The following is an 18,044-nucleotide window of genomic DNA, read 5'->3' on the forward strand; positions in this document are numbered from 1 at the left end:
AACTACAGTCCTGCAGCCTGCAGATCGAGTCCACGAACAAAGGCCAGATACTGACCAGCTGGCCCCTGGCCCTTGGGTGACAAGAAGGGAGTGCACTGCTGGGACACATAGGACATCTCCTACAGAGGGCCACTTCTCAAAGGTCAAGAAACGTAACCAATCTACCACATACATAAAAATACAAATAGCAATTGAGACAAAATGAAGCAACAGAGGAAGATGTTTCAGACAAAAGAACAAGATAAAACCCCAGAAGAAGAACTAAGTGATGTGGAGATAGTCAATCTACCCGAGAAAGTGTTCATGGTAATCATCGTAAAGATGATCAAAGAAGAGTTAACACCCATCCTTCTGAAGCTATTCCAAAAAACCGCAGAGGAAGGAACACTTCCGAACTCATTCTATGAGGCCACCATCACCTTGATACCGAAACCACACAAAGATAGCACAAAAAAAGAAAACTACAGGCCAATATCACTGATGCATATAGATGCAGAAATCCTCAAGAAAATACTAGCAAACTGACTCCAACAATACATTAAAAGGATCATACACCATGATCAAGTGGGATTTATCCCAGGTATGCAAGGATTTTTCAATATCTGCAAATCAATCAATGTGATACACCACATTAACAAAGTGAAGAATAAAAACCATATGATTATCTCAACAGATGCAGAAAAAAGCTTTTGATAAAATTCACCATCCATTTATGATAAAAACTCTCCAGAAGTGAGCACAGAGGGAACACCTCAACGTAATAAAGGCCATCTATGAGAAACCCACAGCTAACATCACACTCAATGGTGAAAAGCTGAAAGCATTTCCTCTAAGATCAGGAACAAGACAAGGATGACCACTCTGGCCACTTTTATTCAACATAGTTTTGGAAGTCCTAGCCACAGTAATCAGAGAAAAAAAAAGAGATAAAAGGTATCCAAACTGGGAAAGAAGTAAAACTGTCATTGTTTGCAGATGACATGATGCTATACATAGAAAATCCTAAAGATGCTACCAGAAAACTACTAGAGCTCATCAATGAATTCAGTATAGTTGTTGGATACAAAATTAATATACAGAAATCTGTTGCATGTCTATACACTTAACAATGAAAGATCAGAAAGAGAAATTAAGGAAACCATCACCTCAAAAAGAATAAAATACCTAGGAATAACCTACCTAAAGAGGCAAGAGACTGTACTCTGAAAACTATAAGACGCTGATGAAAGAAACTGAAGATGACACAAACAGATGGAAAGATATATCGTATTCTTGGATTGGAAGAATCAATATTGTTAAAATTATCATACTACCCAAGGCAATCTACGGATTCAATGCAATCCCTATCAAATTACCAATGGCATTTTTCACATAACTAGAACAAAAAATTGAAAAATTTGTATGGAAACACAAAAGACCCCAAATAGCCAAAACCACCTTCAGAAAGAAGAACGGAGCCGAAGGAATCAAGATCCCTGACTTCAGACTATACTACAAAGCTACAGTAATCAAAACACTATGGTACTGGCACAAAAAACAGACTTATAGATAAATGGAAGAGGATAGAAAGCCCAGAAATAAACCCACACACTTATGGTCTATTAATCTACCACAAAGGAGGCAAGAATATACAATGGAGAGAAGATGGTCTCTTTAATAAGTGGTGCTGGGAAACCACTTGTAACAGAATGAAATTAGAACATTCTCTAACACCGTATACAAAAATAAACTCAAAATGGATTAAAGACCTAAATGTAAGATCAGATACTATAAAACTCCTAGTGGAAAACACAGGCAGAACACTCTTTGACACAAATCACAACAATATTTTTTTTGGATCCGTCTTCTAGAGTAATGGAAATAAAAAGAAAAATAAACAAATGGGACCTAATTAAACTTAAAAGCTTTTGCACAGCAAAGGAATCCAAAAACAAAACAAAAAGACAAGCCATGGACTGGGAGAAAATATTTGCAAATGATGCTACTGACAAGGGATTAATTTCCAAAATATAAAAACAGCTCATACAGCTTAATGTTAAAAAAAAAAACTGAACAACTCGATCAAAAAATGGGAAGAAGACCTAAATAGACGTTGCTTCACAAAAGACATACAGATGGCCAACGGGCGCATGAAAAGATTCTCAATATCACTAATTATTAGAGAAATGCAAATCAAAACTACAATGAAGTATCATCTCACACCAGTCAGAATGGCCATCATTAAAAAGTCTACAAATAATAAATGCTGGAGAGGGTGTGGAGAAAAAGGAACCCAATTACACTGTTGGTTGGAATGTAAATTGGTGCAGCCACTGTGGAGAACAGTATGGAGGTTCCTTAAAAAACTAAAAATAAGAGTTACCATATGATCCTGCAATCCCATTCCCGGGCATATACCCAGAGAAAACTCTGATTTGAAAAGATACATGCGACCAGAGCCTCCCATCAAGCCTCTTAGATAGCCTCAACCACAAGAGGGCAGACAGCAGAAGCAAGAAAAACTACAATCCTGCAGCCTGTGGAACAAAAACCACATTTACAGAAAGATAGACAAGATGAAAAGGCAGAGGGCTATATACCAGATGAAGGAACAAGAAAAAACCCCAGAAAAACAACTAAGTGAAGTGGAGATAGGCAACCTTCCAGAAAAAGAATTCAGAATAATGATAGTGAAGATGATCCAGGACCTCGGAATACGAATGGAGGCAAAGACTGAGAAGATGCAAGAAATGATTAACAAAGACCTAGAAGAATTAAAGAACTAACAAACAGAGATGACCAATACAATAACTGAAATGAAAACTGCACTAGAAGGAATCAATAGCAGAATAACTGAGGCAGAAGAACGGATAAGTGACCTGGAAGACAGAATGGTGGAATTCACTGCTGCGGAACAGACTAAAGAAAAAAGAATGAAAAGAAATGAAGACAGCCTAAGAGACCTCTGGGACAACGTTAAACCCAACAACATTCGCATTATAGGGGTCCCAGAAGGAGAAGAGAGAGAGAAAGGACCAGAGAAAATATTTGAAGAGATTATAGTCGAAAACTTCCCTAACATGGGAAAGGAAATAGCCACCCAAGTCCAGGAAGTGCAGAGAGTCCCATACAGGATAAACCCAAGGAGAAACACGCCGAGACACATAGTAATCAAAGTGGCAAAAATTAAAGACAAAGAAAAATTATTGAAAGCAGCAAGGGAAAAACGACATATAACATACAAGGGAACTCTCATAAGGTTAACAGCTGATTTCTCAGCAGAAACTCTACAAGCCAGAAGGGAGTGGCATGATATACTTAAAGTGATGAAAGGGAAGAACCTACAACCAAGATTACTCTACCCGGCAAGGATCTCATTTAGATTTGATGGAGAAATCGAAAGCTTTACAGACAAGCAAAAGCTAAGAGAATTCAGCACCACCAAACCAGCTCTACAACAAATGCTAAAGGAACTTCTCTAAGTGGGAGACACAAGAGAAGAAAAGGACCTACAAAAACAAACCCAAAACAATTAAGAAAATGGTCATAGGAACATACACATCGATAATGACCTTAAATGTGAATGGATTAAATGCTCCAACCAAAAGACACAGGCTTGCTGAATGGATACAAAAACAAGACCCATATATATGCTGTCTACAAGAGACCCACTTTAGACCTAAGGACACATACAGACTGAAAGTGAGGGGATGGAAAAAAGATATTCCATGCAAATGGAAATCAAAAGAAAGCTGGAGTAGCAATACTCGTATCAGATAAAATAGACTTTAAAATAAAGAATGTTACAAGAGACAAGGAAGGACACTACATAATGATCTAGGGATCAATCCAAGAAGAAGATATAATGATTATAAATATATATGCACCCAACATAGGAGCACCTCAATACATAAGGCAACTGCTAACAGCTATAAAAGAGGAAATCGACAGTAACACAATAATAGTGGGGGACTTTAACACCTCACTTACACCAATGGACACATCATCCAAAATGAAAATAAATAAGGAAACAGAAGCTTTAAATGACACAATAGACCAGATAGATTTCACTGATATTTATTGGACATTCCATCCAAAAACAGCAGATTACACATTCTTCTCAAGTGCGTACGGAACATTCTCCAGGATAGATCACATCTTGGGTCACAAATCAAGCCTCAGTAAATTTAAGAAAATTGAAATCATATCAAGCATCTTTTCTGACCACAACGCTATGAGATTAGAAATGAATTACAGGGAAAAAAACGTAAAAAACACAGACACATGGAGGCTAAACAATACGTTACTAAATAACCAAGAGATCACTGAAGAAATCAAAGAGGAAATCAAAAAATACCTAGAGACAAAAGACAATGAAAACACGACGATCCAAAACCTATGGGATGCAGCAAAAGAAGTTCTAAGAGGGAAGTTTATAGCTATACAAGCTTACCTAAGGAAACAAGAAAAATGTCAAGTAAACAATCTAACCTTACACCTAAAGAAACTAGAGAAAAAAGAACAAACAAAACCCAAAGTTAGTAGAAGGAAAGAAATCATAAAGATCAGAGCGGAAATAAATGAAATAGAAACAAAGAAAACAATAGCAAAGATCAATAAAACTAAAAGCTGGTTCTTTGAGAAGATAAACAAAATTGATAAGCCATTAGCCAGACTCATCAAGAAAAAGAGGGAGAGGACTCAAATCAATAAAATCAGAAATGAAAAAGGAGAAGTTACAACAGACACCACAGAAATACAAAGCATCCTAAGAGACTACTACAAGCAACACTATGCCAATAAAATGGACAACCTGGAAGAAATGGACAAATTCTTAGAAAGGTATAACCTTCCAAGACTGAACCAGGAAGAAACAGAAAATATGAAAAGACCAATCACAAGTAATGAAATTGAAACTGTGATTAAAAATCTTCCAACAGGGCTTCCCTGGTGGCGCAGTGGTTGAGAATCTGCCTGCCAATGCAGGGGACACGGGTTCGAGCCCTGGTCTAGGAAGATCCCACATGCCACGGAGCAACTACGCCCGTGAGCCACAATCACTGAGCCTGCGCATCTGGAGCCTGTGCTCCGCAACAAGAGAGTCCGCGATAGTGAGAGGCCCGCACGCTGCGATGAAGAGTGGCCCCCACTTGCCACAACTAGAGAAAGCCCTCGCACAGAAACGAAGATCCAACACAGCCAAAAATAAATAAATAAATTAAAAAAAAAATGTATTAAAAATCTTCCAACAAACAAAAGTCCAGGACCAGATGGCTTCACAGGTGAATTCTATCAAACATTTAGAGAAGAGCTAACACCCATCCTTCTCAAACTCTTCCAAAAAATTGCAGAGGAAGGAACACTCCCAAACTCATTCTATGAGGCCACCATCACCCTGATACCAAAACCAGACAAAGACACTACAAAAAAAGAAAATTACAGACCAATATCACTGATGAATATAGATGCAAAAATCCTCAACAAAATACTAGCAAACAGAATCCAACAACACATTAAAAGGATCATACACCACGATCAAGTGGGATTTATCCCAGGGATGCAAGGATTCTTCAATATATGCAAATCAATCAATGTGATACACCATATTAAGAAATTGAAGAATAAAAACCATATGATCATCTCAATGGATGCAGAAAAAGCTTTTGACAAAATTCAACACCCATTTATGAGAAAAACTCTCCAGAAAGTGGGCATAGAGGGAACCTACCTCAACATAATAAAGGCCATATATGACAAACCCACAGCAAACATCATTCTCAATGGTGAAAAACTGAAAGCATTTCCTCTAAGATCAGGAACGAGACAAGGATGTCCACTCTCACCACTATTATTCAACATAGTTTTGGAAGTCCTAGCCATGGCGGTCAGAGAAGAAAAAGAAATAAAAGGAATACAAATTGGAAAAGAAGAAGTAAAACTGTCACTGTTTGCAGATGACATGATACTATACATAGAGAATCCTAAAACTGCCACCAGAAAACTGCTAGAGCTAATTAATGAATTTGGTAAAGTTGCAGGATACAAAATTAATGCACAGACATCTCTTGCATTCCTATACACTAATGATGAAAAATCTGAAAGAGAAATTATGGAAACACTCCCATTTACCACTGCAACAAAAAGAATAAAATACCTAGGAATAAATCTACCTAGGGAGACAAAAGACCTGTATGCAGAAAACTATAAGACACTGATGAAAGAAATTAAAGATGATACCAACAGATGGAGAGATATACCATGTTCTTGGATTGGAAGAATCAACATTGTGAAAATGACTATACTACCCAAAGCAATCTACAGATTCAATGCAATCCCTATCAAATTACCAATGGCATTTTTTACGGAACTAGAAAAAATCATCTTAAAATTTGTATGGAGACATAAAAGACCCCAAATAGCCAAAGCAGTCTTGAGGGGAAAAAACGGAGCTGGAGGAATCAGACTCCCTGACTTCAGACTATACTACAAAGCTACAGTAATCAAGACAATATGGTACTGGCACAAAAACAGTAACATAGATTAATGGAACAAGATAGAAAGCCCAGAGATAAACCCACGCACCTATGGTCAACTAATCTATGACAAAGGAGGCAAAGATATACAATGGAGAAAAGACAGTCTCTTCAATAAGTGGTGCTGGGAAAACTGGACAGCTACATGTAAAAGAATGAAATTAGAATACTCCCTAACACCATACACAAAAATAAACTCAAAATGGATTAGAGACCTAAATGTAAGACTGGACAGTATAAAACTCTTAGAGGAAAACATAGGAAGAACACTCTTTGACATAAATCACAACAAGATCTTTTTTGATCCGTCTCCTAGAGTAATGGAAATAAAAACAAAAATAAACAAATGAGACCTAATGAAACTTCAAAGCTTTTGCACAGCAAAGGAAACCATAAACAAGACGAAAAGACAACCCTCAGAAAGGGAGAAAATATTTGCAAACGAATCAACGGACAAAGGATTAATCTCCAAAATATATAAACAGCCCATTCAGCTCAATATTAAAGAAACAAACACCCCAATCCAAAAATGGGCAGAAGACCTAAATAGACATTTCTCCAAAGAAGATATACAGACGGCCATGAAGCACATGAAAAGCTGCTCAACATCACTAATTATTAGAGAAATGCAAATCAAAACTACAATGAGGTATCACCTCACTCCTGGTAGAATGGGCATCATCAGAAAATCTACAAACAACAAATGCTGGAGAGGGTGTGGAGAAAAGGGAACACTCTTGCACTGTTGGTGGGAATGTAAATTGATACAGCCACTATGGAGAACAATATGGCGGTTCCTTAAAAAACTAAAAATAGAATTACCATATGACCCAGCAATCCCACTACTGGGCATATACCCAGAGGAAACCGTAATTCAAAAAGACACATGCACCCGAATGTTCCTTGCAGCACTATTTACAATAGCCAGGTCATGGAAGCAACCTAAATGCCCATCAACAGACGAATGGATAAAGAAGTTGTGGTACATATATACAATGGAATATTACTCAGCCATAAAAAGGAACGAAATTGAGTCATTTGGTGAGACGTGGATGGATCTAGAGACTGTCATACAGAGTGAAGTAAGTCAGAAAGAGAAAAACAAATATCGTATATTAACGCATGTATGTGGAACCTAGAAAAACGGTACAGATGAATGGGTCTGCAGGATAGAAGTTGAGACACAGATGTAGAGAACAAACGTATGGACACCAAGGGGGGAAAACTGCGGTGGGGTGGGGATGGTGGTGTGCTGAATTGGGTGATTGGGATTGACATGTATAAAGTGATGTGTATAAAATTGATGACTGATTAAAAAAAGAAAAAAAAGAAAAGATACATGCACCCCAATATTCACAGAAGCACTATTTATAATAGCCAAGACATGGAAGCAACCTAAATGTCCATCAACAGATGAGTGGATAAAGAAGTGGTGTATATACACAATGGAATATTGCTCAGCCTTAAAAAAGAATGAAATGATACCATTTGCAGCAACATGGATGGACCTAGAGATTATCATATTAAGTGAAGTAAGTCATTCAGAAAAAGACAAATATCATATGATATCACTTATATGTGGACTCTAAAAAAATGATACAAATAAACTTATTTACAAAACCAAAATAGAGTCACATAGAAAACAAATTTATGGCTACCAAAGGGGATAGCGGGTGGGGGGAGAGATAAATTAGGAGTTTGGGATTAACGTATACACACTCCTATACATAAAACAGGTAAACAACAAGGACCTATTATATAGCAAAGGGAACTATACTCAATATCTTTTAATAACCTATAATGGAAAAGAATCTGAAAAAGAATACACACACACATATCTGAATATATATATATATATATATATATATATATATATATCTGAATCACTTTGCTGTGCACTTGAAACTAACAGAACATTACAAATTAACTAAAATTAAAAAATATTTAGAAATGGGAAAGGACTTGAATAGACATTTCTCCAAAGAGGTATGAATAGCTAATAAACATATGAAAAGATGCTCAACATCACTAATTATCACGAAAATGCAAATCAAAATCACTGTGAGATATCATCCCACACCCATAAATTGGCTACTATCAAAAAATCAGAAAATAAAAAGTGTTGATGAGAATGTAGAATAATTGGAATCCTTATGTAATGTTGGTAGGATTGTAGAATAGTGCAACCAGCATGGAAAACAGAAGAAGTTTCCTCAGAAAATTAAAAACAGATATGATCCATCAATCTCACTTCTGAGTATATATCCCAAAGAACTGAAAGCAGGGTCTTGAAGAGATATTTGTACACCCATGTTCATATAGTACGGCTATTCATGATAGTCAAGAGTTGGAAGCATCCCAAATGTCCATCAACAGATGAATGGATTAACAAATGTGGTGTATATATCTAAATACTGTCACGTGGCACAACAGACCTTGAGGAAACTATACTAAGTGAAATAAGCTAGCCACAAAAAGACAAATACTGCATGATTGCACTTATATAACATATCTAAAGTAGTCAAATTATCAGCAATAATAAGTAGAGTGGTGGTTACCAGGGGCTGGGATGAGGAGGAAAAAGGGAGTTGTTGTTTAATGGTAAAGAGTTTCAGGTATCCAGTATGAAAAAATTTTGGAGATATGTTTCACAACAATGTGAATGTACTTTAATGCCACTGAACTCTAATGGCTAAGATGATAAATTTTATGTTATATGCTTTTTTTTTACTACAGTAATATTTAAAAAAGGAATGAGATACTGATACATGTTACAACATGGATGAACTTTGAAAATATTATGCTAGGTAGAAAAAGCCAGTAATAAAAGACCACATATTATATGATCCCATTATGTGAAATGTCCAGAATAGGTAAATCCATAGAGATAAAAAGTAGGCTAATGGTTGCTTAAGGCTGAATGGTGAGCTGTGGGGATAGGAGGAGGATGATAGCTAAAGGGGATGGGGATTCTTTTTGAGGTGATGAATATGTTCTAAAACTGACTGTGGTGATGGCTGAACATATCTGTGAATATACTAAAAACTTCTGAACTGTATAATTTATGTGGGTGAATTATACTGTATATGAATTGTATTTCAGTAAACTTATTTTTTAAAGGGCAAGAATATGAGATTTTTTTAAAAAGAAGAATATTTCTCTCATTTTAACATACAACTATATATAGAAGAGTCAAGAAAAGTCATATTTGAAGCACACATATACCATCTGGTCTTTATAGATCTTTAAAATATCTTGGAAAGAAAAATAAAACATTTCATCTGGAAAGAAAGAACAGCTTCATGCTTAAGGTTATCAATATAAATCTAGTAATAGAAAATTGGCCAGATTTTTATTTTGTACTCACGCTAAATATAGGGATTTCTATCTTTAAGGTAAATTAGATCCCTACTGGATTAGTTCTGCTTTTGGAGTTGGTATCAAGTTAACCTACCAGCAGAACTTATGTCTCTTCAAAGAGAAAAACGTGCATTACTTCAAGTTTTTTTCTAAAAGCCTAAGGCAAGGGAAAGGATTTGAAGAGAAATACGCAATTGATTAGAAAATGGTAAGGGCTCCCAGCTGGCAGCAAATACTTGAGAACTGAAGGAATAAACGTTAGGTACACCCCTTTGCTACAGCAGCAACTATATCCATATATCTCAGTAGGATTCATGGATTAGACAACGGATAGCTCTTCCAAGCAGTCAATATTACATTTCATTCAATGATTGACTTTGGAACTTAAAGAGTATATAGTAGTGCTGCAAATTACTTTATCACATGGGGCAGTCTCTCTTGCATACATAGAAATACTTAGATAGATGTTAAACCATCTCTTCTCTTTGCCCATAGGTGGAGCCCAAGTATTAGTGTTGAATAAACTTTGGGCACGTGGTTTTAGAAAAGGAGCCAGGCAGCAGTAACTTCTCAACTAGATATTATGACTGTTTAGGCACTCATAAAGCCCCCTTGTGTGGGGGAGTTATTTTTATAGTTACCCAACTGAGTAAAATTAACTCACAGAGGAATCAGACCTATAATGCTGGCCGAATTATTCCTATGTCACAATCAGGTAGACTAATCTACCTATTTCATACCTCCTTCTATGCATATCATTATATATTTTCATATATATTTTTTTCTTCTAAAATATATTATGAATATATCTTGCTTTAGGTCAGAGACAGGGAGAACTACCTCTGTTGTGGTCAATATTCTAAAAAGGATACTTCACTGCTTTAAACTGAGTTCAGTAAACTTAAAGCTTCCTCGTCTAGAATTGCTTAAGTCTTTTGTGGAAATACAAAGAACTGAGGTCAGCGATGCCAAAGTCTTTGGTCATGAAATCTTAAAAAAAAGCCTAGCGCTTATAAAGTAATGCTCCTAAGAAAGCAGAATCCTTTCTATTCAAAGATTATAGTTTTTCCATTGTTAACTGAACGATATTGGGGATTACAGGGAATTCTAGAATATTTTAATCTGCCTTTCAGTAGCTAGTACTGTACCAAGTGTGAATTTGTAATGTGTTCATGTCATGTATTTTATAAGCAAAGATGAATCATAAATGGTAGTCTTGCAAATATTATCTTCTATTGGTATTCCTCTCCCAAGAAACAAAAGTAAGGTATTTATAATCAGTGGAGCACTTGCTCCTCAAAGGCCTTGCTTGCAGATAGGAGCTGAAAATAGTAGATATGCTAAAGGGCAGACCAGAGACAATAGAAAATTCACCTGTAGTCAAAATAGGTTAAAACAAACAAACAATACACTTTACACATCTAGGCACTTACTTTAGAAGAATAATTTTCATACTGATTTGAGACGTATTCTGCTATAATGGAATGAACAGTAGACTAGGAGTCAAGAATCCTAGGTTCTAGTTGTTTTTAATCATAACAATTTGTCTAACTCTAAGAACATTATTACACCTCTTTGGTCCTAAATTCCTTTGTCTTTAAAGTAAGAGAGACTACCTGATCTCCAAGTTACCTTCTTATTGTAATATTATAAGCATTTAATATATTATATTGTCACATTCCTTCACAGAGTTACCCTAAATATATGACCTTGAGAGCATCACTACCAGCACTTCTGTATACATGATTTATTCTTAGTTTTCTGGGATTATTGTTGAACCTTCACAGACATATAAAAAGTAATTTTAGAGATCCTACAGTAGCAAACTGCCTCATAGATTCAGTGGTTCTGGATCTCTCTTAGGAAACATGGGCTTTCCTCTACAGGCTTCTATAATTGTAGGTGTCAGAGTATTTGCAGAGGCAAAATATTTGGGATTTCAGAGAACTGTGAAGGCCTTTCAGTCCTCCTCACCCCTATGAAATTCAATAGTTAGAGGTGCATCTAGTTGAAATCAAAATGAACTATGAAGGTTTGCTCATTAAAATGCAAACATCCTTGGAAAAGATAACATTTAAAGTATAGTGAGAATGAGTTTCTAATCTTTTTTCTGGGGAGAAATCGCTTATCTTGAGTAAGAGAATTACAGGCCACATATGACTCAAAATTCAATTTATAGTGATTCACATTTAGATCACTCAGCTTTTTATACCCATGTTGTTTATTAGGGCATTTATAAGAGAGAGTGATCAAATATGTCAGTCATTTCTATTATAAAACAAATGAACAAAGTGCTATGGGGACATGGAGGAAGGATACTTAACCCAGCTAGGGAAAGGGAGAAGTGGACACCAGAAATGTCTTCATGGAGGGGAGCTTCTTAAGCTTAATCTTAAAAAACATGTACTGGCAAAATGGGGAGATGTTGGTCAAAGGGTATAAACTTTCATTTATAAGATGAATAAATTCTGGGTATCTGAAGTACAGCATGGTGACTGTAGTTAATAATGCTGTATTGCATACTTGAAATTTGCTAAAAGAGTAAATCTTAAGTATTCTCACCATACACACACATACACAGAGTAACTATAAAGTGGTAGATGTATTAATTAGCTTCATTATGGTAATTATTTCACAATGTATATGTACATTAAATCATCATGTTGTCTACCCTAAATATACACAATTTTAATTTAGTAATAATGCCTCAATAAAGTCAGAAAAGAAAGAATACATAGTGGCCAATTATAAAGGGCCTTAATGACATATCAAGGAGTTTGAATTTTATCTGGAGGTTATGAGGAATACTACTGAAGAGTTGTATGCAGGAACGTTAATATCAAATTTGAACAGATTACTTTGGTATGAAATTGGAAAATGGATGTAAAGATGCTAATTGGGGGAGGGAAGCCTTTACAATAATCCAGGAAGTTAATAATAAAGACCTAAATTAAAATGATAGCAGTGGGGATGGCAAACAAGGGACAGATTCAAGAGGACGTAGAGGAAATGAGTATTGTAGAAGTAAAGAAAATAAGTTTAATATTGGTCATGTTAAATTTACTAGCAGCAGGTATACATTTGTTGTAAGAGTTTGGAGCTCAGGCAAGGTCTGGGCAAAGATACAGATTTAGAAATCACTTAATAGTTGGTACTTGAAACAACTGGCACGTATGAGGTTATCTGAAGTGAATGTGTAAGATCTGAAAAGGGTCAGAGACAAACATTCTAAAGAAAGTTCATATTCAAGGAATTGACAAAGGAAGGCAAGCTTACAAAAAGAGCCAGTAAAGGAGAAAATGTACCACATTGTTTATCTGTCCCTCTCCTGCACTACACAGTGAGATGCATGGGGTGGGGTTTTATTTTATTCATCTTTGCATTATCTGGACTTAATATGGTACCTGGAATTTAGATTTTTAATAGATAATTGTTGAACAAATTGAATTATGTTTCTATATATGGTGTTGTTTTCTAAACAACTAATAAAAGTGCCTAGGAGGTTTAATTATAATGCTCTTTTGCATTACAAATCGAGTTTGATCCAACTCAAAGGTTGAATGCAAACCTAACTATTATTTTTCATCATCATGCATGGAAACACTTGACAAGAAGTTAACCATCCATGAAGAGTTTGCTTACTTATGAGTGACGACTGATTTGATGAACAAATGAAGGGGAAACAAGCACATGAAAGGAAAAGAGAATCCACCTGACAGTATTTTTTTTTTTTTTTTTTTCTAGAGGAGAAATAGAAATGGCCATTTCCAGTTCTGTTTCTTCCTTAAAAGGACTGGAATTTCTGTCTAAATGTGACTTGGCATCACAGTGAGATTTTTCTAAGGACTGATGTTAAGAGAAACTACCCTGATATTACAAGAGGCCAGGGATGGTTAACTTATTTTTATAACACGTAAATTTTTTCAACTTAATTTTACATTCATATTTTCTGAAGATGTCTAACTGTCGCTTGACATATAAATATCTAAATATCTGCACTTAATAATAGAAAGAAACCTATTTCATTAAAATTTCTGAAATTATGTAGTTAATTCCTAACTCTCCACTCTAGTCAGTTTTATTATCTTTCCTTTAATGAGGAATAAAACAAAAACAAAAGAAAAGGTTTAAACCTAATGATATACATATCTAAAAGAATGTAAGTCAAAGATGTAGCATAGGTGTAAGTTATGTAAAAATAATTTTTGTCTAAGTCGGGTCAGGGATCAAAGAGCTAGAGTTTGGCATTTAATATTTCACTAGTTTTAGGCCTTTTAATTTTAACATAATTTGTTATTTTATCTACTATTGTTTTTTATATTTTAACACTGGAAGAAGAGCACTATTATGTAGTAAAAATAAGAATGTTAAGTCGTTTTTTCTTTTTTTTTCCTTTTTGGCTGTGCCACGCAGCTTGCGGGATATTAGCTCCCGGAACAGGGATTGAAGCCGGGCCACCGCCATGAAAGCACCAAGCCCTAACCACTGGACTGCAAGGGAATTCCCAAGAATGTTAAGTCTTAGGCCTTAATCCTATTCCTTTTCTGCTGTTCTGAGTTTGAGTTTTCTTGTAGAAAAATTATGGTGTCTGTATAGATGCTCTCTAATGTTCATTGAAATTTGAATATTTTATGATCTGTGAATAAAGTCCTTTATTTGTAAAAGTAATCCTTTTGTATTGTTTTTATCTGTATAACAAAAACAATTAAGAAACTACATTTTATTCAGATTGCACCTGAACTGAATTTTTAGAAAGGGAAGTAGTTGATTAAAAACTGAAAACACTGGGGAAAACTACCCTTCCATTATCTTTCCACAAGCTGGTCTCAATGTACTACTAAACTAAGAGAAGAAAATGAGAAGATATATGAAGCAGAAAAACTGAGATCAGACTGGTTGCTCAGTGATCCATAGATAAATTAACGTAGTATTTACATTTTACATTTAAAAACATGATTTCCACAAATGAAAATAATTACAAGACACATCTCCCATTTCTGTCAGAAAGGACATAAGGCAGACTCACAGTCAACTATTTTTCTCACTCAGTGCTGACAGCCCTTTCTTTAGAGTACTGGTATTTTGATGAACAGGAGAAACACTGTTGACTTTCTCCTTTTTTTTTTTTTTTCTTTATGTAAAGGAAGCTTTATGGGTATTTTACTCTGTATACCATTAAGATTGATCTTAGAGTTGAGTAGAAATAAGAAGCAAAAAGGAAGATGATAATAATTGCAGTAATGATTAATAACATTTCTCTTTCAGGAAAACTGTGTATTAGTGTTAGATGAATCTTATTTGGAAAAAAATGAAAATAAAAGGCAATGGGCAAATATAACAGTACCTCGGTAGTTGATGATTTCTGTCCCAAGCACCGGAGTCATCTCCAGGACTGTGATAAAGGCTTTGTCCATAGATGTTAGAGGAAAAGGAGACATGCGGTGCCTTCTAGCCACCTTGGTGATATCAACAGCACTGTGACCTAAACAGGAAGACAATTAACTAAGAATATGATGCTGAAACACTGATTATAAAGTGGGAAAGGCTTATAAATATCAACAAGTCTCAATTTCATGTGTCCAGAAATGAAGATTGCAAGGTGAGAAACTTTTTCCTGCTTCCAAAATATAGCCTGCTTTGGTGGAACATTAAATCAAGTTAGTAATGTTACATCATGTATCAAAAGTTGGTGAAATTTAATGATGATATTGGCTAATCCTTTTTGAGTGCTTAACTATGTGTCATGGCACTATTCTAATTAATCTTCACAACAACCTAAAGGGAGCCATCATTATTATCCTTTATTACAGATGAGGAAAAAGAGGTTTACATATCTTGGCCTAAATCGCAAAGCTAGAAACCGAAGAGCCAGGATTCAAACCTAGGTAGCCAGGCTTTAGAGTCCATGTCCTTAACTACTATACTGAAGTTTGAACACTTAATGAGCTAGTTAGTGAAATGAAATATACAAACTTGAATTTATTTAGAATATCATAGGAAATTTTCTTTCTTCTAAAAACATAGAAAAATATTATTTACTCACTCCGTATGTAACCTTATCTAGTCTCATGGCATTAATACCATCCATACACTAAACCCCCTAATTTTATATCTCCAACCCCAACCTCTACCTTCACCTCTAGACTTATATGTCATCCAAATAGCTGGTGGATAACAGCGTATATCTACAAGCTTATAAATCATCAAATACGCACTTGAATGTGCAACAGGCAATTCAAACTTAACATGTTCAAAATCAAACTCTTGATTCCCCACCCTCCTAACCTACCTGCACGATGTCTTATTCTCTTGCAATTCTCATCTCAGTAAATAGAAACTTTACTCACTCAGTTATTAATCCAAAACCTTGGTGACATCTTTGATTCTTCTATATTTTTGTCAGAACCATATCTAAACTACCATTAAAATGTCTCTAGAATCTGATCATTACTCACCATCTCTACAATTATTACAGTAATTGGAACCATCATTTATTTCCTGGGAAACTGAATAGTGTCCTAACTTGTCTCCTTCCTTCTATCCTCATCCCATTACAGTTTATTCTCCACACAGTAGTTACAACGCTCCTTTTAAACTGTAAGTTGAATTGTGCTAATCTCTGCTCACAACTCTCCATGACTTTCCATTTCACTCAGAGTAAAATCTTTGCTATGGCCCTCAAAGCCCAACATATTATAGCCTACACTGTTCTCTTCTCCTATCATTTCACCCTTATTCAATGTGCTCTAGCCAAACTGGTTCCTTGCCTGAGGATGCCAAATACATCTCTCTTTAGGGTCTTCATACTTGCCATTTCCCCTACTTGGACCATTCTTCCCCAGGTATTATGGTTCCATTCATCCCTCATTTCTTTCAGGTCTTTGCTAAAGTATCACCTAATCAGAGGCCTTTGTTAAACATCCTATATAGAATATTACCTACCATCACTCTCTATTCTCCTTATCCTACTTTACTTTTCTTCATGGAAAAAAAATATATATATATATATATACACACATATACACATATATATACACACACATATACACATATATATTGATATCTATATACCTATAATATATATTTATACTTATTTGTTTATAACCTTCTTAGTAGAATGTAAGCTCCATGACAGCAGCAACTTTGTCTTTTTTATTCACTGTTGTCATCCCCAATACCTAGAACAGTATCTGGCACATATTAGGCAATAAAAAATAAATAGTTGTTGACTTAATAAATTAATCATTTAATGACAAAAAGGAACTTCTTAGAGCACAATAAACAACTTGGCCCACGCATAAACAACTTGGCCCAAAGGGTAAACATAAAAGGAGTAACTGCAAACACTGTTGCTTGGCTGTTGTAACTGATATTCACAATTCCCTTCTTCCGTAGCCACCTTTCAGCTAAGACTGGCCATATGATATAGTTCTGGCCAGTGAGATGTAGGAAGAAGTCCCTGGGGCAGGCTTCCTACTACAAGTAAAAAGATAAAGAGATAAAGCTTTAAGAGGAGAGCATGGCTAGATACTGGGAGGTGCCGTAGCCATTTTTCAACCATGAGGATAGAAACCCACACATAAGTATTGGAAACACGAGAAGAAAAAGAGGCCGAGTCTCTGATGACAATACTGAGCTGCTGTACAAGCCCTGGACTGCCTGCCTCCAGACTTTTGATATGTGAGACAAATAAGCTCCTATTTCTTTAATCCACCTTATAATGATTGTATATATCCCTCTGTAGTCTGTAAGTTCCGGGTCACTGCAATTTATTAAATTTAGTCCTCCTACCCAAACCCCAGCAGCTGCTTCAGACATATTCACTGAACTGACTTACAGGAACTGTCCCAAAGAGTTTTCATTCTAAGACAAATGACATTGTCATAAGCAGTCAAAGAAAAAGACATACAATATGTTTATACTTATTTCTCACCCATGGGTAATCACAAAATTACAAAATTTTCAAAGCCTGAAGGACCTTAGAGATTATTTAGTGCTAAATATGTAAAATTTTTTCTACTTTAAGGTGAACACTTAAAGAAGGATTATGTATGATTTATCATTTACCTATAATTGAAATGTAAATTTATTCATAACTCACTTCCACTACAGTCCCTGCCACGTCATTAAATATCAATAAATACATATTGTCACAACCAGTGTAACTGAAGA

General features: G+C 35.5%; 1 protein-coding gene across 2 annotated transcripts in view; it reads right to left on the reverse strand.

Moving 5' to 3' along the window:
• GPHN (gephyrin) overlaps nucleotides 1–18,044 on the reverse strand; it is a 632,089-nt gene that overhangs the window by 108,817 nt on the left and 505,228 nt on the right. For both annotated transcript variants that reach the window (XM_068543944.1, XM_068543950.1), the window contains one exon: nucleotides 15,217–15,354. In XM_068543944.1, the coding sequence (XP_068400045.1) occupies nucleotides 15,217–15,354 (138 nt within the window). The remainder of the gene's footprint in view (nucleotides 1–15,216; nucleotides 15,355–18,044) is intronic.

Source organism: Eschrichtius robustus, chromosome 1, assembly GCF_028021215.1.
Source record: "Eschrichtius robustus isolate mEscRob2 chromosome 1, mEscRob2.pri, whole genome shotgun sequence".
Lineage (NCBI taxonomy): Eukaryota > Metazoa > Chordata > Mammalia > Artiodactyla > Eschrichtiidae > Eschrichtius > Eschrichtius robustus.